General features: G+C 42.9%; 2 protein-coding genes across 2 annotated transcripts; both read right to left on the bottom strand.

Moving 5' to 3' along the window:
* Positions 1-4,549: 4,549 nt before the first annotated feature.
* Positions 4,550-9,448, bottom strand: LOC128454334 (zinc finger and SCAN domain-containing protein 12). Its single transcript, XM_053437693.1, has 5 exons — positions 9,072-9,448; positions 8,382-8,505; positions 8,025-8,253; positions 7,623-7,899; positions 4,550-6,559 (listed from the first exon to the last, which is right to left on the bottom strand). The coding sequence occupies exons 1-5, from the start codon at positions 9,357-9,359 to the stop codon at positions 5,264-5,266; spliced, it is 2,214 nt and encodes a 737-aa protein (XP_053293668.1). The 5' UTR covers positions 9,360-9,448; the 3' UTR covers positions 4,550-5,263.
* A 664-nt stretch (positions 9,449-10,112) lies between these two features.
* LOC128454329 (zinc finger protein 678) lies at positions 10,113-14,732 on the bottom strand. Its single transcript, XM_053437688.1, has 5 exons — positions 14,309-14,732; positions 13,087-13,183; positions 12,917-13,010; positions 12,582-12,831; positions 10,113-12,366 (listed from the first exon to the last, which is right to left on the bottom strand). The coding sequence occupies exons 1-5, from the start codon at positions 14,582-14,584 to the stop codon at positions 11,065-11,067; spliced, it is 2,019 nt and encodes a 672-aa protein (XP_053293663.1). The 5' UTR covers positions 14,585-14,732; the 3' UTR covers positions 10,113-11,064.
* Positions 14,733-22,113: the final 7,381 nt, after the last annotated feature.

Raw genomic sequence — 22,113 nt, 5'->3', positions numbered from 1 at the left:
CTGATCAGCTGACGTCAGGTGAAACATGCAGATGCAGCGGCCGCAGCAGCACCGAGACAATTAGAGCATCAGAGCTACAGCGGAGCAGAAGCTCAAGCAAGGGAGCTGCTCCAATCTATCAAGACATTATGAGTTTCAATGTGTTCCAGAGTAAAGGTGCTCAGTTGGAGTGACAAGACAACAAGGCTACAGCCAAGCAGGGATGCTAATAGCTCGCATGGAAACAGAAAACACACACAGAAAGAAAACACATGAGCTGCAAATACATGGATATGAATACAAATATGAAGGTGTTTTTCTGTATTTGCTTGTGTTTTGGCCATTTGCATGTTTTCTTAATGAGTGGTGCACTCGGCGTTCAGGGCCCCCACACGGCCAAGAGGTTAATCAGTTGGATTCATCCTCTGTACACCATGAATAATTTCTACTAAACTTCACGGAAATCCAATTATTTTAAGTAGTGAAACAGACACTGGCATCCCTAGAGCCACACTGTATGTGCCATAGAGTGTGTAATACTTTCTGTGTGAAACATGTGTATTAGTATCTGAACCAACACCAGTTTATTCATGTTCCAAAAACAAAGATGCAAACAGACGTTTCCTAGCAAATCCCCGTCCAGTGAGAAAACCTCGAGAGTGTGAAGGAGGGTCAGAGGAATAGTTTAAAATGGTTTAAAGTTTACAGTTTTTCTTGTTTCGTTGGCCGAGTCTCACATTTTATAGCAAACCCATAAATTGTGAATAAAAGATGGAGGGGCCTGACAGCTCTCCAAAAGTGAAGCCAAAGAATTCTGATCATCACCTGGCAGCCGGGTGCAGTAAACCCTGCCTCCTCCACGTTATTGGATAAGACTAAATGACTAAATCAAAGAACAAGTCAACTTTTTTCTCTCAAAGATGGTTTCTCTCATTTGAAGTAGGTCAGATGCGTCAGATGCTGACCCGACCATCTGACAAACACAGACAGTTTGAAAGAGTTGAGTGTCGGTATCACAATCGGATTTAAATCCAAAACTGACAACAGTATGGATTTTTAGAGGCCCTATCTATGCTCGTCTCTGACTAAGATCTAACACAACTCAGGGAGAAAACTTGCTGACACCCTCGACATACCTGCTGTTTTTGATTGACGATGCCGCACAGTGGTGGTGGTGGTGGTGGGAGGGGTGGGGGGACTAATACCTGCCACTCAACAAGGCTGGATATAGCAGGAGACAAGTGATTGCACTGTTGATGGGGTAGTTGTGCACAGAGAGGGGGCGGAAGGAGGATTGGGGTTATGATAAATAAGGGAATACAAATGCTGTGTGATTGATAAACGTCGTATGACAGTGACAGAGCCGCAATGAAACTTTACATGGAAGGAGAAGGAATATCTTTGCAACAACCTGCACGGATAACAAGCAGAACCATGTACTTGCTGTATCCTGGAACAGTTCAAGATGACAATTCTTTCACAAAGGAGGTTCTGTTTTTGCCTGCATTTCTTTAATTCTCAGTTTGCAGGATTGCGGCGGTTTTACTTGACCTGATCCCTGATCCATACTGCATCCTTCCACAAAATGTCATGGTGATCTGTTCAGTGGTTTTTGCATAATCCTCCTAACTACCAAACAAACACTTATAACACTTTATATACAGTCACCGCAGCTAACCCTTGATAAGACAGTGATTAAGTGTATTTCCCTAAAAGGTGAAATATTCCTTTAAAAATTATTTGAGCTCATTTGGGCATGTTGATATTAAAGCACAGTGAGCAGTGGATACAAACTGTCCCGAGCCAAGAGTATTTCAATAAACAACTAGGTAATAAATGTTGTCTGGGAAATGATGAGGAGGAAAATGTCAGGTGGCCCATATGGGCTCGTATCGGTTTGGCTTATGACATTTAGTAAATATTGGAGTTCCCGTATGGGAAGCCTTGTCGAATCTGATTTCTTAAACACACACAGAAACAATAAAGGCAGAAGAGAGCTGTTTGTTTGGCTGCTTATTCCTATAATCTTTACATTCTCTGCTCAGTCTATTTACCACATTTGTCTCCCATCATTTTCCTGTCTAACTGACTCCACATCTCTAAATGTTGTGAATCCTCGCGAGTGAATTTACACTGAGCCAAATCAAACTAATCCTCACCCCGATGGCAGCAGCTCGTGCCAGAGCACTCACTGTATATCCTCCATGATGCACTGTTCATGTCAAGTCTGCCTCAAAGCATCAATCTACTCCTCTGTCAACGCAGAGCAGCTCCGATTACTTCACTCAGCACCACATCATCACGCCCAGAGAGGGAGAGAGACACACAAGTGGACATGGAGCGAAAAGAGGAAAGTAATACAGCCATGATCTAATGGAAACCCTGAAATAGAAACAAGCAGACGTTATAATTGTACAATGACGTCATTGTGATGTTAGCGAATGCATCGCTTTTGCAAGCCCCGACAGGTTTCTCCCATGTTCTTTGAGGGGTGGCTTTAGGATATCTGAATAAGCACCCAGAGGAGTGGGAGAGACAAAGCCCCCCCCCCCCCCATGAGAAGAGAGCAAGAGCAAGCGCAGAGGAAAAGACACGAGGACGGAGAAAACCACAACCCAGACCAGCTCGAGTACAGTGGGAGAACAGTTACCACAGTAACGCAGTGTGTGCCGTAAGAAGGATGGGTCAGATCCCACCTGATGTTTGGGGAAACAAGTCTGTATTTCTGGCATAAGGAGGACATCTAGTGGTTAGCTTTTGAAAAGCAGGACACTATTAAAAACTTTCCTTATGGTCGAAGAGGCCATTATTCATTCATTAGAGATTTTTGTATAAAATAATACAGAGCAGTGAAGAAATGTCCATTGAATTCCTAAAGCTCTCAGTACACTTCTTGTTTTCATGTAAAGCCCCTTGAGCTGGAGTTTAAGCTATGAAAGGAAATACAAATTTTTAATATTAGCATTATTATTATTATTCGTGGACATGTAAGTAATTGACTCTGTCATAAATAAAACACTACAATCCTTGAATATTAATTTAAATGTTCAGTGCGGCAAGCTGATAAATCCACAAAGACTTATCTCTTTGCTGATTTATCAAATGATAAATATGATGAATCAGATTAATTGAATACCATTATCAGATTTCACTGAATTAGTTTTAAATCTTTGCATTTGGAGCACCTGTTGGTTTTTATTAATTTGCACTGTGTGAGGTTCGCTGATTCATAAACATCACATTGAAAATAATTATTGGGTGAAAGTCCAACCCGGCCAAAACCACTTAAAAACATTCTTTAGCCTTCACGACAAATTGAATGGGGTTTTATCTTGTTCTTTTGTCTCTTCAATCATAAGCTAATGCATTTGGAGATGCACCATTGAAAGCTACTAATATGTTCAAACTCATCCATAAATAAACAGACAGCTTTTTATGCACCAGAAGATCCCAGCAGTGCAGAGGCTCGTAGCTCATTAAGTCAAAGAAATTATTTTTTATTTCTCTTCTCCAAACATAGTTAGACCATTTATCAGCATGTCTAATCCAGGAAGCAGCAGTGGGCTTAACCAGCAACAGGAAGCCACAAATCTGACGACACTCAGAAATACTTGATGAGCCTTGAAGCGAGCTCAAGCACTGGCAAAGAGAGCGAGCGAGAGTAAACATGTACGCGGGGGGAGTTAGTCAGGGGTTCAGATCAAAGTGGGAGCTGTGAAGCCAGATTCAGCCTCCAGATGCTTAGACCCCAAAACGGAAAGTAAAGAACAGCCAACAGTTGTGTTGTTATAACTCCTTTGGCAGACTGTTCAACCCTAAAGAGGTCTGCTGGAGTCGGCCACACAGTTTGGTCTGATTCAGTTCTTTAGGTGAAATGTGAATAACCGCATCGTCCTTTACAAAACCCTGAAGCTAATGAACATGGTACAGATGTCACATATCTGTTTACTCTGCATAATAAAAACTTCACATAGTTCAATATACTTGCAACTACTTTAGGGTCCGTTTCATTGGCATAAACAGGCAGAGATGTAGGATAGGTGATTCAAAACAGTAAGGATCCCTCCAGCTCTGTATTTATGTATTACTCTGGTTATGTTTTCTGTTGTGTTTTTTTATTTGTCAGCGGGATAACGCAAAAATTACTGGATACATTTTCATGCCATTTGAATGGAAGGATGAGACAATGGCATGAGGCCACTGTCTCACATTTTACATTCTACTTAATGTTTGCATCAGGAAATGTTAGTTTGAGCCTTAATGCCCTTGTGACTATTTTATGTTTTGCCCAGTGTCTATATGCTCATATGTGGATTACTCCTGGGTCTTGATGTAAAAAGGTTTGAGCTTTTATTTGATGCAGCTTGAATGAATTTAAAGGAACTGTTGAGGCTTGGCGGAGCACTGTGTTCGAGTGCCATTCTAGTTCATTCATGCATTTGTTGTTCAAGTTCTCAGGGAGGTTTGAGGTTTGAAATCTGATCTGTCAGGCGAAAAAAAGATACGGGTTGATTTTGATAACATGCTGATTCGAATCCTGAAAAAAGAAAATGCAGATCAGTCCAAAATGTATAGTAAAAAATATTTTTAATGGTGTACAATTTGCTGCCAAACCTTCCTTTTGTGTCTACCAATCAAAAAGGCTAGCTATAAAAAATGGGTAATATTGATTTGTGAACTAAAACCTGTCCCGTTTTTCTATCTGAACTCTGAACAGGTGGAAAAGTCATAACATTTAGTTATACAGCTTCAGTGATACAAAAGTATAGCAAACAAATTTATTACAGCGTGTGCACTTAATAACGACTTGGTTTGAAACTCAGTATCAGCATCATAATGCTGTACATGAACTAACAGTACGCTTTAACAAAAACAGCCATCACTCCTTTAGTTTGGTTACGATCTGATTCAGATTTCCCAAAAGGGAGTTTGTAATTATATCACATTACAATGACATTCACCCAGAGCACAGGGGGTTCGTGTCATTGGTCAAAGCTGCCATGATGAGCTTCATACTGTAGCTACTTAGATGGGCCTCATGTTGACTCTGGACTGCTTTCTTCTACCTTTCCTACTTTTAGTGCCACTAAAATTATTTTTGTTTCCATATAACCCTAACCTACTAGTTCTTTAAGAACCTCTTGTCAATATTGCTCCTTTCAATTCATAACTCAAAAGAATCTGTTGATTCTGTGTATTTACAGAGTTTTCAGACCACGACCTTCTTTCATCGTCTCTCCCTGTTCTTACCGCTACTCTTACACTTTTTCTTTTCATTTTCTTCTTATGGGTGAAAATCGCTGTCATCGTCCTCTGTCGGCCGTCTTCTTGATGTCTTTGTGCTCCTCCGTGCTTTCTGCTCCTGCAACTCTTCTTCTTCTGAGTTGAAGGACATGTCGCTGTCTGATTGTTCCAACTCAATTTCCTCGTCGATTTCACCACTTTTCTTTAACTTCTTCAACTTTGATTTTGAAGTCTTAGCGTTCACGCACTGGTCTTCATTTTGCCCTGACAGAACTGAGTTACCATCTGGGTTTGACTTGGGTCTTCCTCTGGATCTCCCCGTGCACCTCCTCCGACGACGTTTTGGCAAATCTGTCGACCTCTGCTGCACCGTCTCTCCTGTGTCTTGTTTATCTGCGTTGTCAGACTCAGAGCCGGCACCGCTCTTACTTTCATGGTCCTCTGCATTACTAGCGCTTCTCGCCTTTTCATTGACCTTACCTGTCTTATGTCCGCGCCCAGACGAGTGGTGACGCTGGACATGACTCTTCAAGCTCACGTTCTGATTGAAGGATTCGTCACAGTGCCGACACTTGTATGGCTTCTCCCCTGTGTGCAGACGCATGTGAGATTTGAGGTTGCTCTCCTGGTTGAAGCCACGATCGCACACCGAACATTTGTACGGTTTCAATCCCGTGTGCACAACAGAATGTCTCTGAAGATGATTTACATCCCTGAATTCAATCCCACAAACGCCACATTTGAGGTCCCTTGACGTCCTGTGACAGGTGGACAGGTGGATCCTGCGCTCTTTACTGGTGGGAAATTGCTTCGGACAGTCGGGACATTTGTAGGGATCGTTTCTGTCTTCGTGAATCTGCTCATGTGTAACTTTGTCCACCTTTCTTTTGAATGTCACGTGGCAGTATTTGCAGGGGATTTCATAGGTTTCACTGTGGACTCTGCAGTGGATTTTTAGAGAAGCTTCAGAAACACATCTTTTGCCGCAAATATTGCAGGGAAAGGGCTTCAATTTGTGTTCGCACGTGTGATGCTTCAGAGAGTTGAAAAAACATCCACACTCATTGCAGAGCTCGTTCATTCTGAGACCACCCGGGGAATCGGTCTCCTCTTCGCCTTCGTCTTCCTCCTCAGAGTCCTGAAGGAGCGCCTCATCCTGCAAAACCCCATCCAATGGATTCCAGTCACTGTCTGCATTCACCCCACTTTCATCACTGCTCTCCCCTTCATCGGAGGGAGCGCTCTCGTCGGTGATCTCTTCAGCCCTCTCTTCATCGCTCAAAGTGACAATCGCAAAGGCATCTGCCCTGCTGGGGATGTCCTCTGTCCGCATTGTCTGTGAACAAGACAATGACAAGAATGGCAACCTTTAACTTTTCCAAGTCTCAACAGTACAGAATATTACAGCCACATGACAAAAAAAAGGAAGCACAAGTAAGGAACTATTTGAATATTGTTCTTAATCAGCTATTTACAGATTGTGAGGTGCACCTGCCTGGAGGAAGAGACGTGAGGCAGCAGCTGCGATTGCGTTTCTTTCAGCTCCTCAGATTCTTAACTTAGTCAGATATAAATACATAATATATGCTTTCAGACATGCGCTGAGATTATCAAGAGGTATGTGAGGATGCAAATGTCAGTTGCTGCAGACAGTCTCCGGAGTGTCTCCTGCCAGACCCTTAGAAATAACTCTGCATACGTTCTGAATAAGAGAATACACTGCTGTATTGATGATGTTTCTGACAGGAGACGAACACAAGAATACAAAATAAAATACAAATATCTCAAGATGTAAACCCAAACATGGGATCTCCACAACCGAATGTTTATGTAATGTCCTTTCTAACTGAGTGACGCCATGGCAACCTTACATTGACAGTACTTGTATCCATTCAAGCACCCATGGTTATGGAAACTATACTCAATCAATCAATCAAAATGGCAAACAACAATATGCCCCAAATTGTACTTAGATAAAATTTTATTACATTAATGGTGTAAAGATTCCGCCATCATCAACTTTTTCAACATTTTGTATGATGTATGCAATCAAACAAACCTACCGCTTGGCTCTAACAGGGCTTTGATCATTATTACAAGACCGGAAAATGCATGTCTTCATATCCTTGTGTCCTGGATTTTTATTTAATACTTAAGGTTTCCATTTGAAAATGACTTGTAGTCAAGGAAATGCAGCAGATAAAGTAGCAGCTCTAGTTGCAGCTGGCCAATATCTAAATATGTATTTATTTAGTTTTAAATTGGTTCCATCTATCTATATACTAATGAACTAATATATATAATTTCACTCCACAAATTCAGAGGATAATATTCTATGTTCAATTAATTACTGCAGGTGAATTAAGTTGTGAATGAAGGTAAAGTCAATTTACAATTACCTTCTCAAGTTTGGAGAAAGAGGCCCCAGTGGCCTTGACTGCCGCTGAGCGTTGGATGTTCCCAACAGGAGTTCTACCAAGACGAGGCTGAATATTCCATTTTCTGTAGAACTCACAGGGTGGACACTGCTGTTCTATCGAGAGGAATGTCCCAAACCTTCTGGTTTGCACATCTGTCCCCCGCCGACACACAGGGCACACCTGAAACAGCTCCAGGAGGCACTTTTCATAGAGAACAGATGTGGGTGTCTTCTGAGCGGGGTTGGAAGATTCCATTCTATTAGAAAGACAAAGATTTCACGAAAACAAAAATCAACTTCCATGCTGCTACAGCTGAAATAAGTGTAGGAATGTAATCCATCTGATTATTAAAATGTTTAGATTAAATATTGTGTCACTCACATCACATCTGCTGACTCAGTCAGAACTGTGACCGAGTCATCAGGATCCTGTCGCTCCATTAAGTCCATACTTGAACTTCCCTCAAAAGGGCTGTCCTCTTCCTCCTCCAGGCGAGGTCTCTTACTTGGCCTCCCTATTGGCCTCGATTTTAGGAATGGCCCTGATGCTTTGAAGGCCGGAGCTGCGGTTCCAACACCGACATTAGTGAAGGACACCGATTTCTGTGTACCTATGATACATAAAAACATACATTCAGTATCCTTGGAGTGACACCAAATTAAACAATGAGAAGCTGTTACAACTAAAACACAGAGACACAATGAATGAAATGAGGAAGTAACAAAGGGGGAAACAAACCTATACTTTTGAAGTGAGGTTGTAGAGTTTTCAGTGAAAGCTGGGTGCCAACTGTGCACAGCATTGGTGGGTCCGTCTGGCAGGCCACGTGATGTAACCTAGCACCGTGAACAGGTGTGCTTGCCTAAAAACCAAAAGCAGCAATGTTATTCATGTTTGTACTACGGTCATGCATACACGATGATCTAAAAGCAGATAAAGCATTTGAAGAAATGTAGTGACCCATTTCACCGAATATAATTTTCACAACACAGATGTGTAGGTATAATAACATTGTTGTACTAGGCATGCCCTACGTGAACTTCTCAGAAATCAGTATGAAATAATCATACAGTGAATAGTATTTTTAACTTGTGCTGTACTATACACAAAACCCTAATATGCACCACAGTGACAAACTGCAGGTGAGTATCTAAGTTCTTGAGTAGGCTCTACCCAAAATACTACTTTACTAATGGCTTTGAATCATATATGCATTGGCATTACTAGCACCTCTCTCCACCCCAACACAAAGCATTTTCACAGGGGAATGTTTGCGAAATTACACAAGGAAGGACACATTTCCCCCAACCACTACATGCTAGCCCCCCACCCCCTCACACACACACGCCACAACATGCTAACGTCGCTAGCCTCCACATAAAATGTCGAAAAGAAGCAAACACCAGAATTATTTAAAGAAATACTTACATTTCCCTCGTTTTCATTATTGCGACGGATAGTTGGCACCGACCCCGTTCTCAAAGTCAACCTTTTCGAGTGTCCAGCGTTATATATGCCCAGGTTGAGAAAACAGTCCGATTCGAAGTGGTTAGCGCACACTAACAGATATTTGCCGATGCTTGAAGGAACGTTACCATCATATATGAAGTTAATCCATCTCGCTCTTGTGTCTTCTATAGCTGGAGTCACATGAAGACATTGGTGCTGATTTTTGCAGTCCACCACTGAGCATTTTGGATGTCGAATTTTATTCATGCTGATAGCTAGCTTATCCAAATGTTTCCAAGGGGTGCAAGAATTAAGTTGCTGTGCGTTGAGCTCTCAGGGCCACCGTACATTTCTACGGTGGCCGACAGACCGATAAGAAAGCTCATTCGCAGTCATTCAAGCATGACATTTCTGACGTAAAGGAACCACATCAAATCGCGGGAGTTGTTTTTTTCCAGAGTTTTGGGGTCGGTAGACATGTCAGATCTTTATATATATATAAAAAGTGGAATTTTCATAATATGTCCCCTTTAAGACATGGGTTAATACTTTCCTTATGTGTCATTTGCCAACATGTTATGACTCAAAACATTAAATCATCACAGTACTCTTTTTGATTCGTTATAAGCAAAGAGGTAAATGTACAAAAACCAGGCAGGTCATCTGTAGTCAATAGAAAATGTACTCAGTACAGTTTAATCATAAATATCAGAGTTTAAGTAAACACTTAATCATGTCTAAAACATACTTTTAAATTGTTAACAGCAGTAAACAGTTGTTATAGAAGTCACAATTAATCCAGGTGAACTGCAGGTTGTCCAGTTCCAGCTGTTTAAATGAGTAAACACTTACCTCCAGATGCAGGTTGTGACTGCTGAAGTTGATCCATTTATTAATTCTAGGTAAATCGTTTTCAAGCCATGTTTTAGAAATGTTACTAGCACCTCTAAAAACAGCAGAAAGTAAGTTAAAGGTGATCAACTGAATCTAAGAATATAGAGAATCAAACAAAAAGTGCTGTTGGTCTGTCATCTCAGAAGGAAGTGAAGGTGGTTTATTGACATCATCACTACACGTGTGAAGTGTTTGAGTCCACAAAGCACTTCGAGAGTTTCAGGTGTAAACAGCGTTGCAGCCAAATCCAATACAATTGAAGTAACTGGCGACCACTTCGGAAATTAACATGGATAATTTAGATGCAAATATGCAACACAAAAGAACAAGTGGCGCCTCACATCAGCTCAGTTTAATCTACTTGTATTCGGTCGGATCAGTCAACAGGATTCAAAGTATCTGGAAAGTAACAATGGACAAACAAAACAGTTTGAACCAAGGAATAGGAGTTTAGTTTGTCATCGTACCTAATTGTTAGACCAACGATTTGATGGGAAAAGTCCAGTTCTGTTTGATACTGTAAATTATACTTCTCCTAAAACAACACTTGGTAACTTTTAATGAGCAACAGCTACCTCTGCAGCCACATGTAGGGATTACTTTTGTTGGGCTCAGAGAATCACTGTTGACCCGAGCACTGAATGTGAAGTCCCACTCGCTGCACTGTGGAAATCACCCATGATCCCCAGCTTCCTGAACCAGAAGAGCTGCAACAGGTACAACTAAACCAAACTGGGTTTAAAATGTTTGATATTTTAAGGTTCCTTCCTGAAAATTGGAGGGAAACACAAGTTGTTTATGATCTCAAGTTAAGCATTACTCTTACACTTGCTGTGTTTGATTCGGACAATTTTTAAACTATGACTATCAGTCAGTTACACACTTCTCACAGTAGATAGTACCCATGTATCAAAGTTGCATGACAAGGGCGTTCAGGGAGAGGAGTGGGAAAGAAGGCGGCACCAGTCTCCCTATTCCAAGTCAGTGAACCATCAAAGTAATTTAAAAGTTGATGTTTTAAGGTAAAATAAAGTTGCACAGTGTTGCTTAAACAAAAGGTGAGTTGGTTTAGTGCAGTTTAATGTTTAACGTCTTTATATATTTGATTCCACTGCTCTATCAGCTGTTCTTCTTTCTCTTCCTTTGAGTCTTCTGGGTCAAAGTCCGTGTCAGGGTCAGACATTCTGGGGCTTCCTCTTGATCTGCTTGGGCTCGATGTTACTTTCTCACTCATAAAATCCTCCTCGTTATTTGAGTCATAAGACATGTTGCTTTCGGGCGGCTCCTCCTCACTCTCTTCATCACTGCCCCCTGTTCTCTTTGACGTCCGTGCCTCTGATATTTCGGTCTCTGTGTATGAATCCAGCTCTTGATTTTCCTCATCCAGGATCAAGTGGCCTTCTTCATTTCTCTTAGGCCTTCCTATGGGTCTACCTGTGCTCCTTTTGCTTTTTGGCTTCAATTTTCTCTTCTTCTTCAATGGCTGTTCTTCATCGTGCTCTTCCCCTGGCCCCGGCACTGGCTCTGCACCTGTCTCGTCACATTTCTCCTGAGAATCAGTCTCGTCGGTGCTGACAGTTTTGCTTTTCCTGCCTCTCTTACGTTCGTGCGCAGGATTGGAAGTGTGATAACGCTGGATGTGACTCTTTAAGCTCACGTTGTGATTGAAGCACTTTTCGCACTTGTCACACTTGAAAGGCCTCTCCCCCGTGTGCAGGCGCATGTGGGATTTGAGGTGACTTGCCTGGTTGAAGCCGCGTTGGCACACAGCACACACAAACGGCTTTTGGCCCGTGTGCACCATTAAGTGTCTCTGAATAGACAGGGTACGGTTAAATTCAATCCCACAAAAGGGACATGTTAACTGCTTGGGGCCTCTGTGATCCTCCAGGTGGATTTCGCGATCCTTGTTTGAGGCAAAGGTCTCTGGACAGTCAGGGCATTTATAGGGCTTTCCTTCAGTCACGTGAATCTGTTGGTGGGTGATTTTGTCCACCTTTGTTTTGAACGTTCTGTGGCAGTATTTGCACCGATGCTCGTAGTTTTCATTGTGGACTCTGCTGTGTCGGTTTAGAGCAACCTCACTGACACATCTCTTGCCACAAATGTTGCAGGAATACGGCTTCACCTTGTGCTCGCACGTGTGAGGCCAACGTTTACTGAAAAACTTCCCACACTCTGTGCAGAGCTCGCTGTGGGTGGGCGCGAATACATAATAATTGTCCACTTCTTCCCCCTCGTCCTCTTCGGTCTCATCCGATCCGTTAGGAAGCTCGGCAGCCAGTGAACGCTGCTCTACTGGCTTCCAGTCATCATCTGATTCCACGGGACCCGGATCACTGGAATCATCCGTTTCGTTCCTACGATCGCTCTCCTCCGACTGCGGGGTACATCAAACCATTTATCAATATCAAAGCCAAACAAACAGGGAGGTGCATGGGTTCAAATACAAACTCAACTATTTGTCTCGTTAGAGCAACCACACAGTTAACTGCATATTCAACGAAAATTATAGTTAAAAAATTGTTTTTATAACATACACAAAATATTTTAGATCCAGTTTAAGCCCTCGGCACCCGATTGCTGATGTCTTACCTCTGAAATTAGTTTTGAGTCATATGATAGGTGTTGACCTTCAGCTCCTTGGACATCGACCCCGATCAGGCTTTTCCACTGGTGTCTGTATTTACACTGGAGGCACTGCCGTTTCACGATGATGAGTCCGCCATGGATAATCTTCTCCATCTTAACGTTAGAATCACATAAAGGGCACCTACTGCCAAACAACTGGAGGAGCTGCTTTTCATTCACAACAAACCTCCCCTTCTTCTGGAGAAGTGCAGCCCTGAAAAATAAAGAGTTCAATGAAATAGTTAAATGAGATCCAGGTTTTAAAACCATAACCTGGTGTTATCAATGTAAGCACTTACTTTTCCCTGATCATATCAACATTCTCAACCTTTCGCAGCATCTGAACATAATCCTCTTCGGGAATTTGGCTTGGCACGGGGCTAACTGGCTCATCTGCAAATACAATTTTGAGTTAATATCTTACATGATAATATTTGAATGTATACCTTATTAATTTGAAGGTTCTTACCAACAGTAGGGGTATTGTACAGGGATATTGATTCTTCTGAACCTTCAGATTGTTGTCGTTCATACTGGGAATCAGACTCTAAGATTTCCACAGGCTCCTGCACGTGAACAAAACAACAAGCTCTTAGTGGAACATCAGCAGATCATCGTGCTCAGGTAACGATCTCATTCACACAACAAGACAACGGCAAGTGCTCATTATCGAGTCAGTTGTACTACAAAAGCTGGTCGATACAAACATTTCTACTGAGACACATTAGATATTTATAATATAGATGTTATAGTAATATAATAGATATTATAACGCGATCAACTGAGTTTCACCATCTCCATTAGCTTTTTTCTATGTAGTTACGTTGCATATTTTGTTTGTATCTTAATAACTATGGCCTTTTTCAACATAGTAATTTTTTATAAGCTTTTTTCAATTTCTTTTATTTTGTATTTGTCTCTTGACCACCCATGCCAATAAAGCTTATTGAATCTGAAATGGAATTGATGCAGGAACAAACTCTGTAGAAAATACAACGTCAGCTGCTGTCTCTAGTGTTTGTGTTGATAAGGTGTGTGGGGACTATAGGGCTGGACCTTGTGGCCAAAACCAGTATCAAGATACACAATTTCAATCAGTCAGTATAGATAATTATCACAATAACTATCGCAATATTTCTTTAAGTTTAAAGGTTCAGTGTGTAAGATTAAGGTACAAGGGATGAAATTGTCCTAGTGATGTTTTCACTAATGTGTTTCATCTAAACTTTACGAATTGTGGTTTTCATTACCCTGGAATGGGTTATTTGTGTTTTCTGAATACTTTATATTTACGTCAGGAGCGGGTCCTCTCTACGGAGGCCGCCATGTTTGTTTACATATGTCAACTGAGGGTTACCACAGGTTCTCCATCATGTTGGGAAGGAGAGTTTGAGATCAGGGGTATTCAGCTGCAACACCACTAGATGTGACAAAATTATAGACAGTGAACCTTTAAAGACAGATTTTTGCTTCTGATTGTGGGATCAAACTTTTCTTTATGATCAGAGAAAAACATTTAATCTGAAGTGGATCAATCATGTGTCCCCCCCCCCCACACACACACACTCACTGTGCAGGACATTGCAGAACGATACATTTTGTTATACAACTATTGATGATAGAAACTCATTATTATTGATACTGCTTTATTGCTCCGCTTGAGTTGACACTTGTTTCTCCTCACACTTCACCTGCTCCTGCTGCTCCTCCTCCGGCTCGGACTTGATGCACAGTGACGGCACAGCGCTGCTCTTCATCTGAACCGCGCCGGTCTTAGTTTTACCGAAGCAGTCCTCGGTGAAGTGTTCCCTGCAGATGGTGATATCGGTCCAGTGCGACTCTCTGAGCCGCTGGCCGTTCGCCTCGAACACGAACTGAACCCACTCCAGCCTCTTCTCTGGGTCCTTCGGCAACTTGAACCGCTGCGCCCCGCGACGCGACGAACCGCAGCGGAAGACGGAGCACATCCCGGCGACAGGTCCCGACCCTACCCCGCGGAACGAAGAGGTCACACCAGGAGATGTCGGAGTTTTGCGGGGAACTGGAAGGTGGTGATCGGGCTGGGTCTGTAACCAGGATCCACAGAGAGGAACTACAGGGCAGCCATTACTGGTAGTGACGAGGAGGGGGCGGGGCTTCACGGCGGGGTAAGCGCGATTTGTTCTTCTTTTTGTCACTGATCATATTAACTTGTAGGTGTGGGACTTCCCCTGGCGTACCGGAGGATGTAGAGCAGGATCTTTTTATAATAATCAAATAACAAAATAATATCAATAACCTAGCTCTCTATAGATTACTTAAATAAATACATAAAAATATAGCTCTCTATAGTTGACTTAAGTATATTATAAAAACATTTATAATGATAATTATATTTTAAAAACATTTATAATATAATTATCATTAGGTTACTACAAAATAAATAAATAAATAATAATTAGCTATGTATATATACTTGACTTCCTCTCAAGCAGTTTAAACGCGTTATGAAGGCAGTAGTCCAGGTTTTATTTGTTTGTCTGGTCATGATACACATGTGTATCGATTTTCTTCCCCTGGTCTGATCACAGAGGTCTTCTGACGATGCTACGGCAACTTCCAACACAACACAATTGTCTCAGTTCATCACACACAGACACACACACATACACTGAGTCATATCCCCTATAAGCACCAAACCATGGAAAGAACAAATCATGAGAACGAGCATTTTTTAAATACTTTTTATTGTCTTTGCAAAAGAAAAGTAATAAAAAAGACATAAACATGTCGTCCTTCTGTAAGGACGTAGTTCTAATACGCCCTGTCCCCCTCGTCAATTAACTTTGGACTCCGCCTCCCGCAGCCAGGTGAAGAAGGCCGTGACGGTCTTAAGGGCCACGCCATTACCCAGCTGATTGGCCGGGTCTTTGCTCTAGCCCGACTTGCAGAACGCGTCATTGGAACTGACGTCCTTGTCATACATACACTGGAAGTAAATCCGGAGGAGGTCTGGAGAACAAACACATGTCAGTCATCGTTTCAGCTGTGACGAAATGGAAATAAATCACATTTTTCTGTGGAGTGAGAACAATTCCTAATCTTATCAATTAAATGAATGCGATTTGTATCGAGATAGGAATAAAAAAATGGATGGTTTAGAAATGACTGAAGACGGCATTGTGTTTTGCAAAAGTTAATTGGAGTCGGAGTGATGTTCCGAAAATTACCAAATCAAGTTAATGTCAGTGGAGAACAAATTTGAGATTCAACCTTTTAATCCAAATTGTTCCAAATGTCCTTAAAGTGCTTAAAAAATAAACTGAAATATGAAAATCTACAATTCCATATAACAAGGCAAAGTTCTTCTGCTGATGAGAATCATGTGACAAGAAGCAAAGCTCCAGAGAAGCTACTAAATGGACCTTGTAGTGAGATATTTTGGAGTGAACTCTGATGCAGAACTTACTTGGAGGCCGATCGAGGGTGATGATCAGCACCTGAAGTTCTTCAAGCGCTTTCTTCTGTTGCTCCCTCTCTCCGAGTGACGGTCCTCGAGTACTACAGGCAGTCCCTTCTGAAGGAGGGCCGCGTGCACTCGGCAGGTGGTGTTTTCTGCACAGTGAAGCAGGAGGCAGAGTAAATTCATTCGCTCGGCAGAGAGTACATATTGTAATCAGCGGTGCGATTTGAGCAGAGCAGAGGAGTCTCTGCTCCGGCTGGTGGGGAGCTTACCTTTCACTGCTGCCTGACTCACAGCCGTCATCAACTCCGTCAGGTAGGGAGACGAGCTCATTTCAGTTCTCTCCATCTTCTCCTGAGAAACGGAGAACAGAGGAGTATGTTTTCATTGGTTTAGTCAGTTTGTCAGCAGGATTCATCAAAAACTACTGAAGTGATTTCCAGGAATGTTTGTGGACCCGGGGAGGAAACCGTAACATTTTGGAGCACAGGTGGATCCAGGAATTGTATTGATGAGATCTTATCAACAGTAGTGGACCAACATTATAGCCTCAAGGTCCGAAATAGAAGTATATTCCGTTACTTTACAACGAGGTGTAACTCAGCCCTACTCCGTCTGCCCTTCAGGATTTTTACCACTAACTCGCAGAGAATGGTTGATGTCACTTTTCGTACCTTAGCACAGTTGAAGATGTCCTTGTCAGTGACCATGTCTTCCAGCATGATTCCCATCATCTGTTGCGTCAGCTCCCCGGGACACCAGCTTCCCTCAGACAGAGTCGCGTCCGAATGAAGACACTGGAGCTTCTGTTCAAGTGGAGACAACATTGATATGGTGAGGAAGTATAGAACAGAAGGACGGCATGGAAACAATAAAAACATTAGAAAGTAAACTCATTAGAAAACAAAGACGTATGTTCAAGACTTATACATTGAGTCTTCCCTTTAAGAGGGTTTATCTATGAAATTGAAATGAAAAAATCAGTTATCAGTTGACTGAATCTCAGCACCTTCAAATTGTTAAAGTGCAGGAGCTCCTCGACAATGGACGCGGGCTTCCTCACGATCAACTTCTCGGCTGAGGACAAGTCAGAAGAGAGTGACTCCCTCTCTGAGGGACGTTCACTTGAGTTTGCCCATGGGAGATTGAGCGGGGGGCTGAGCGAGGCGGGGAGAGGAAGCTCCGGTTCACTAGCTGGAGGAGTCGGCTGAGCTTCCGGTGTCTCCACGGGGGCTTCAGCTTGCACAAGCCCAGGTGAGGGAGACCTTTGACCAACTGGCTTCAGCTTTGGCGCATCGTCTGGAAGAAGGGAGTACAGATGAAAACATGTCTTCAGGATTCAATCAGCAAAAGGTGATATTTGTATCACAAACTACACTTAACAGTTCTTCACATATAAGTAATGTAAGAAAAAAATATAAATCTGTTTACAAGCTGTGACATTTTGTGACTGTGACAGCTTCAAGTTCAACAAGCCTCCTAATTAATGGATATTTGGGCTTTCCAAGTTTATAATTTAGGGGTTCTCTGACTTTGACTGGTCATATCTCCTTTAACATGAGAAATAAAGAAGCACAGTCACAACAGTGTGATGAATGGCAGAGAGTGAATGTGTCAGTACTATCGTCCTGTCTGTCCCGTGTTGGGCAGTGACGTGCGTCTCACCAAGCTCTGGGCCGCTGCTGCTGAGCTCCTGCTCAGGTTGGTCCTTGTTGACCACTGATGATGTTGATGGCGTCTTGGTGATCAGCGGCTTGTTCTTACGCTTCCTGCGGTTCCTGGCCTTCTTGCCTGAACTGCTTCGACTGGTGGGGGACGAATAAACAAAGAGTCAGGAAGGATGTGAGTATAAAAGAGAAACAGTGAATATCAAGCTTTTCAACCAATTTGGAACCTACTGCAAATTATTATCACTGACCTAACCAGAAGTGAAAAAAATCCCATATAACAAAACTAATTTATTTTTAAGTCAATGGAAACTAGTTAATCAGAGTTATAGATATCCTGCTAACAGGAGAGATAAATATCCGAATCACAGAGACACTCTCCTCATGTTTCAGAGAAACCTAACACCAACAGGATCCTGAAAATCAGACAGAGTTGTCATCTCATACCTTTCCAGAGTTATCCTGGCTTCAGAGTCCTGGTTCGGTGGAGGAGTTGGAATCTGTGCAGGACTAGAGGCGTGGGGCTGGAGTGCAGCAGGGGGCACGAGAGAGGGCTCATGGGCCGCTGTCTCCAGCTCAGTCCCGCACTCTGCAAGGCCGTGCAAAGCCTTGGGGGCTGCTTCACACAAGGCAGCCAGAGTTCTTGGGGCGGAGGGTGTCTGCTCCTTGGCTGAGGACAAGTCAGAATAGGCTGACTCCCTGTCTGAGGGACCTTCGCTTGAGTTGGCCTGTGGAGGTGGGAGATTGATCAGGGGGCTGAGCGAGGCGGGGAGAGGAAGCTCCGGTTCACTAGCGGGAGGAGTGGGCTGAGCTTCCGGTGTCTCCACGGGGGCTTCATCCTGCACAAGCCCAGGTGAGGGAGACCTCTGACCAACTGGCTCCAGCTTTGTCGCATCGTCTGGAAGAAGGGAGTACAGATGAAAACATGTCTTCAGGATTCAATCAGCAAAAGGTGATATTTGTATCACAAACTACACTTAACAGTTCTTCACATATAAGTAATATAATAAAAAAATATAAATCTGTTTACAAGCTGTGACATTTTGTGACTGTGACAGCTTCAAGTTCAACAAGCCTCCTAATTAATGGATATGTGGGCTTTCCAAGTTTATAATTTAGGGGTACTCTGACTTTGACTGGTCATATCTCCTTTAACATGAGAAATAAACAAGCACAGTCATAACAGTGTGATGAATGGCAGAGAGTGAATGTGTCAGTATTATCATCCTGTCTGTCCCGTGTTGGGCAGTGACGTGCGTCTCACCAGGCTCTGGGCCGCTGCTGCTTAGCTCCTGCTCAGGTTGGTCCTTGTTGACCACTGATGACGTTGATGGCGTCTTGGTGATCAGCGGCTTGTTGTTACGCTTCCTGCGTTTCCTGCCCTTCTTGCCTGAACTGCTTCGACTGGTGGGGGACGAATAAACAAAGAGTCAGGAAGGATGTGAGTATAAAATAGAAACAGTGAATATCAAGCTTTTCACCCAATTTGGAACCTACTGCAAATTATTATCACTGACCTAAACAGAAGTGAAACAAATCCCATATGACGAAACTAATTTCTTTTTAATTTAATGTAAACTAGTTAATCAGAGTTATAGATATCCCGCTGACAGGAGAGATAAATATCCGAATCACAGAGACACTCTCCTCATGTTTCAGAGAAACCTAACACCAACAGGATCCTTAAGATCAGACAGCATTGTCATCTCATACCTTTCCAAAGTTATCCTGGCTTCAGAGTCCTGGTTCGGTGGAGGAGTTGGAATCTGTGCAGGACTAGAGGCCTGGGGCTGGAGTGCAGCAGGGGGCACGAGAGAGGGCTCATGGGCCGCTGTCTCCAGCTCAGTCCCCCCCTCTGCAAGGCCGTTCAAAGCCTTGGGGGCTGCTTCACACAAGGCAGCCAGAGTTCTTGGGGGGGAGGGTGTCTGCTCCTTGGCTTCAGCCTGCACAAGCCCAAGTGAGGGAGACCTCTGACCTACTGGCTGCAGCTTTGGCGCATCGTCTGGAAGAAGGGAGTACAGATGAAAACATGTCTTCAGAATTCAATCAGCAAAAGGTGATATTTGTCTCACAAACTACACTTAACAGTTCTTCACATATAAGTAATGTAATAAAAAAATATAAATCTGTTTACAAGCTGCACATTTTGTGACTGTGACAGCTTCAAGTTCATAAAGCCTCCTAATTATTGGAGATATTGGCTTTCCAAGTTTATTATTTAGGGGTTCTCTGACTTTGACTGGTCATATCTCCTTTAACATGAGAAATAAACAAGCACAGTCACAACAGTGTGATGAATGGCAGAGAGTGAATGTGTCAGTATTATTGTCCTGTGTGTCCGGTGTTGGGCAGTGACGTGCGTCTCACCAGGCTCTGAGTCGCTGCTGCTGAGCTCCTGCTCAGGTTGGTCCTCGTGGTCGGGTTGTTGGGTTGATGGGCTGGACAGCAGCACTGGGAAGCAGTGCCGGCACACTGTGTAATATAGTTCTGTTCCAGAGATGAAACGTTACAAGAGAGATAAGTGAAAAATAACGATTGTTGATGGTCAGAGTCATGGCTAGGTCATTTAGAGGAAGATGCTTCACCTGACTCCATATACAGGATATGCTGTAAGTTACAGTTTTATTAATTTAAATTAAAACCTTTCTAAGAACATAATGAAGGAAATTCTCGTGAAATGTAATAGATATGAAAGACTGTCAGACTCCCAGCTTCTAACAGGTTTAATATCTTAGATGAATCAGTGACAACGACAGCTAACCAGAGCGGAACAGTTGAAACATTGTGAAGTGTGTGACACTCTGTCATCAAAAACTCTAAACAGCTACAACACAGCAGGTCATGTAGTGTGAACTGCACAGTGATCCGACAGCTTTAAAAGTCATGTGGTGTGACCTCACCTGATTCACTGTCCTCGTCCTCTCCACTGCCGCCCTCCACCCATGTGACTTGAGCCGGGGGGGCCAAATAAGTGTTCTTGTCCATTTGTGGCTGCAGAAAGAGAAGCGATTATGATCACTTGTACCATTTCCAGCAATAAAAACTACAGATCACAATAGTAGAAAATATGACAGGAACAGTCTAAAGGTTTAGACCGGAATCTACAGGTAAAGATTCCCACTCTTCCATGTTCTCAAAATGTCCAGCAGAGGGAGAACTAAGCTTCTTTCCAAAGCACTGTCTGAATTCCGAAAGACCATTGTTAATCAACAACAATTCCCAGCCACATTACTGCATCCATACCATATGTTGTATTTTGTAAACATGAACACGAGACGAACTTGTCACAGCATGAAGAACGAACTCACCACTTTATCTTAATTATAAAGCTGGCAATGTTTGACCGAAACGGAGTTTTCAAAACAGCCTCCAGATTCAGCACAGACCATCAGGCGCAAAAAATTTGCCTCACAACTTTTCAAAGTTAAAGTAATTTAAATATTTGAATTCTGTAGCCAATTCTCCCGATTTTAACCGGAGGTCACGTCTGATAATGGTTTTAGTTTCCATGGAACACAACCAGTTACCACATGGTAATTGTTTACAACGAGGTGTAACTCAGCCCTACTCCGTCTGCCCTTCAGGATTTTTACCACTAACTCGCAGAGAATGGTTGATGTCACTTTTCGTACCTTAGCACAGTTGAAGATGTCCTTGTCAGTGACCATGTCTTCCAGCATGATTCCCATCATCTGTTGCGTCAGCTCCCCGGGACACCAGCTTCCCTCAGACAGAGTCGCGTCCGAATGAAGACACTGGAGCTTCTGTTCAAGTGGAGACAACATTGATATGGTGAGGAAGTATAGAACAGAAGGACGGCATGGAAACAATAAAAACATTAGAAAGTAAACTCATTAGAAAACAAAGACGTATGTTCAAGACTTAAACATTGAGTCTTCCCTTTAAGAGGGTTTATCTATGAAATTGAAATGAAAAAATCAGTTATCAGTTGACTGGATCTCAGCACCTTCAAATTGTTAAAGTGCAGGAGCTCCTCGACAATGGACGCGGGCTTCCTCACGATCAACTTCTCGGCTGAGGACAAGTCAGAAGAGAGTGACTCCCTGTCTGAGGGACGTTCACTTGAGTTGGCCCGTGGAGGTGGGAGATTGAACGGGAGGCTGAGCAAGGCGGGAAGAGGAAGCTCCAGTTCACTAGCGGGAGGAGTGAGCTGAGCTTCCGGTGTCTCCACGGGGGCTTCATCCTGCACAAGCCCAGGTGAGGGAGACCTCTGACCAACTGGCTCCAGCTTTGGCGCATCGTCTGGAAGAAGGGAGTACAGATGAAAACATGTCTTCAGGATTCAATCAGCAAAAGGTGATATTTGTATCACAAACTACACTTAACAGTTCTTCACATATAAGTAATGTAAGAAAAAAAGATAAAT

The sequence above is a fragment of the Pleuronectes platessa genome, chromosome 13 (genome assembly GCF_947347685.1).
Source record: "Pleuronectes platessa chromosome 13, fPlePla1.1, whole genome shotgun sequence".
In the NCBI taxonomy this organism is placed as follows: domain Eukaryota; kingdom Metazoa; phylum Chordata; class Actinopteri; order Pleuronectiformes; family Pleuronectidae; genus Pleuronectes; species Pleuronectes platessa.
This window is presented reverse-complemented; position numbering and strand designations above follow the sequence as displayed.

Bases quoted from the DNA above. Each gene is read 5' to 3' on its own strand.
- LOC128454334 (XM_053437693.1), bottom strand. From the start codon at position 9,359: ATGAATAAAATTCGACATCCAAAATGCTCAGTGGTGGACTGCAAAAAT. The intron at 7,900-8,024 runs GTGAGTGACACA...TCTTTCTAATAG, and splicing joins ACTGAGTCAGCAGATGTGAT to AATGGAATCTTCCAACCCCG. The intron at 6,560-7,622 runs GTAATTGTAAAT...TCTTGTTCACAG, and splicing joins CTTTCTCCAAACTTGAGAAG to ACAATGCGGACAGAGGACAT.
- LOC128454329 (XM_053437688.1), bottom strand. From the start codon at position 14,584: ATGTGCTCCGTCTTCCGCTGCGGTTCGTCGCGTCGCGGGGCGCAGCGG. The intron at 13,011-13,086 runs GTAAGAACCTTC...TTGTATTTGCAG, and splicing joins GTACAATACCCCTACTGTTG to ATGAGCCAGTTAGCCCCGTG. The intron at 12,367-12,581 runs GTAAGACATCAG...TGTACCCCGCAG, and splicing joins ACTCAAAACTAATTTCAGAG to TCGGAGGAGAGCGATCGTAG.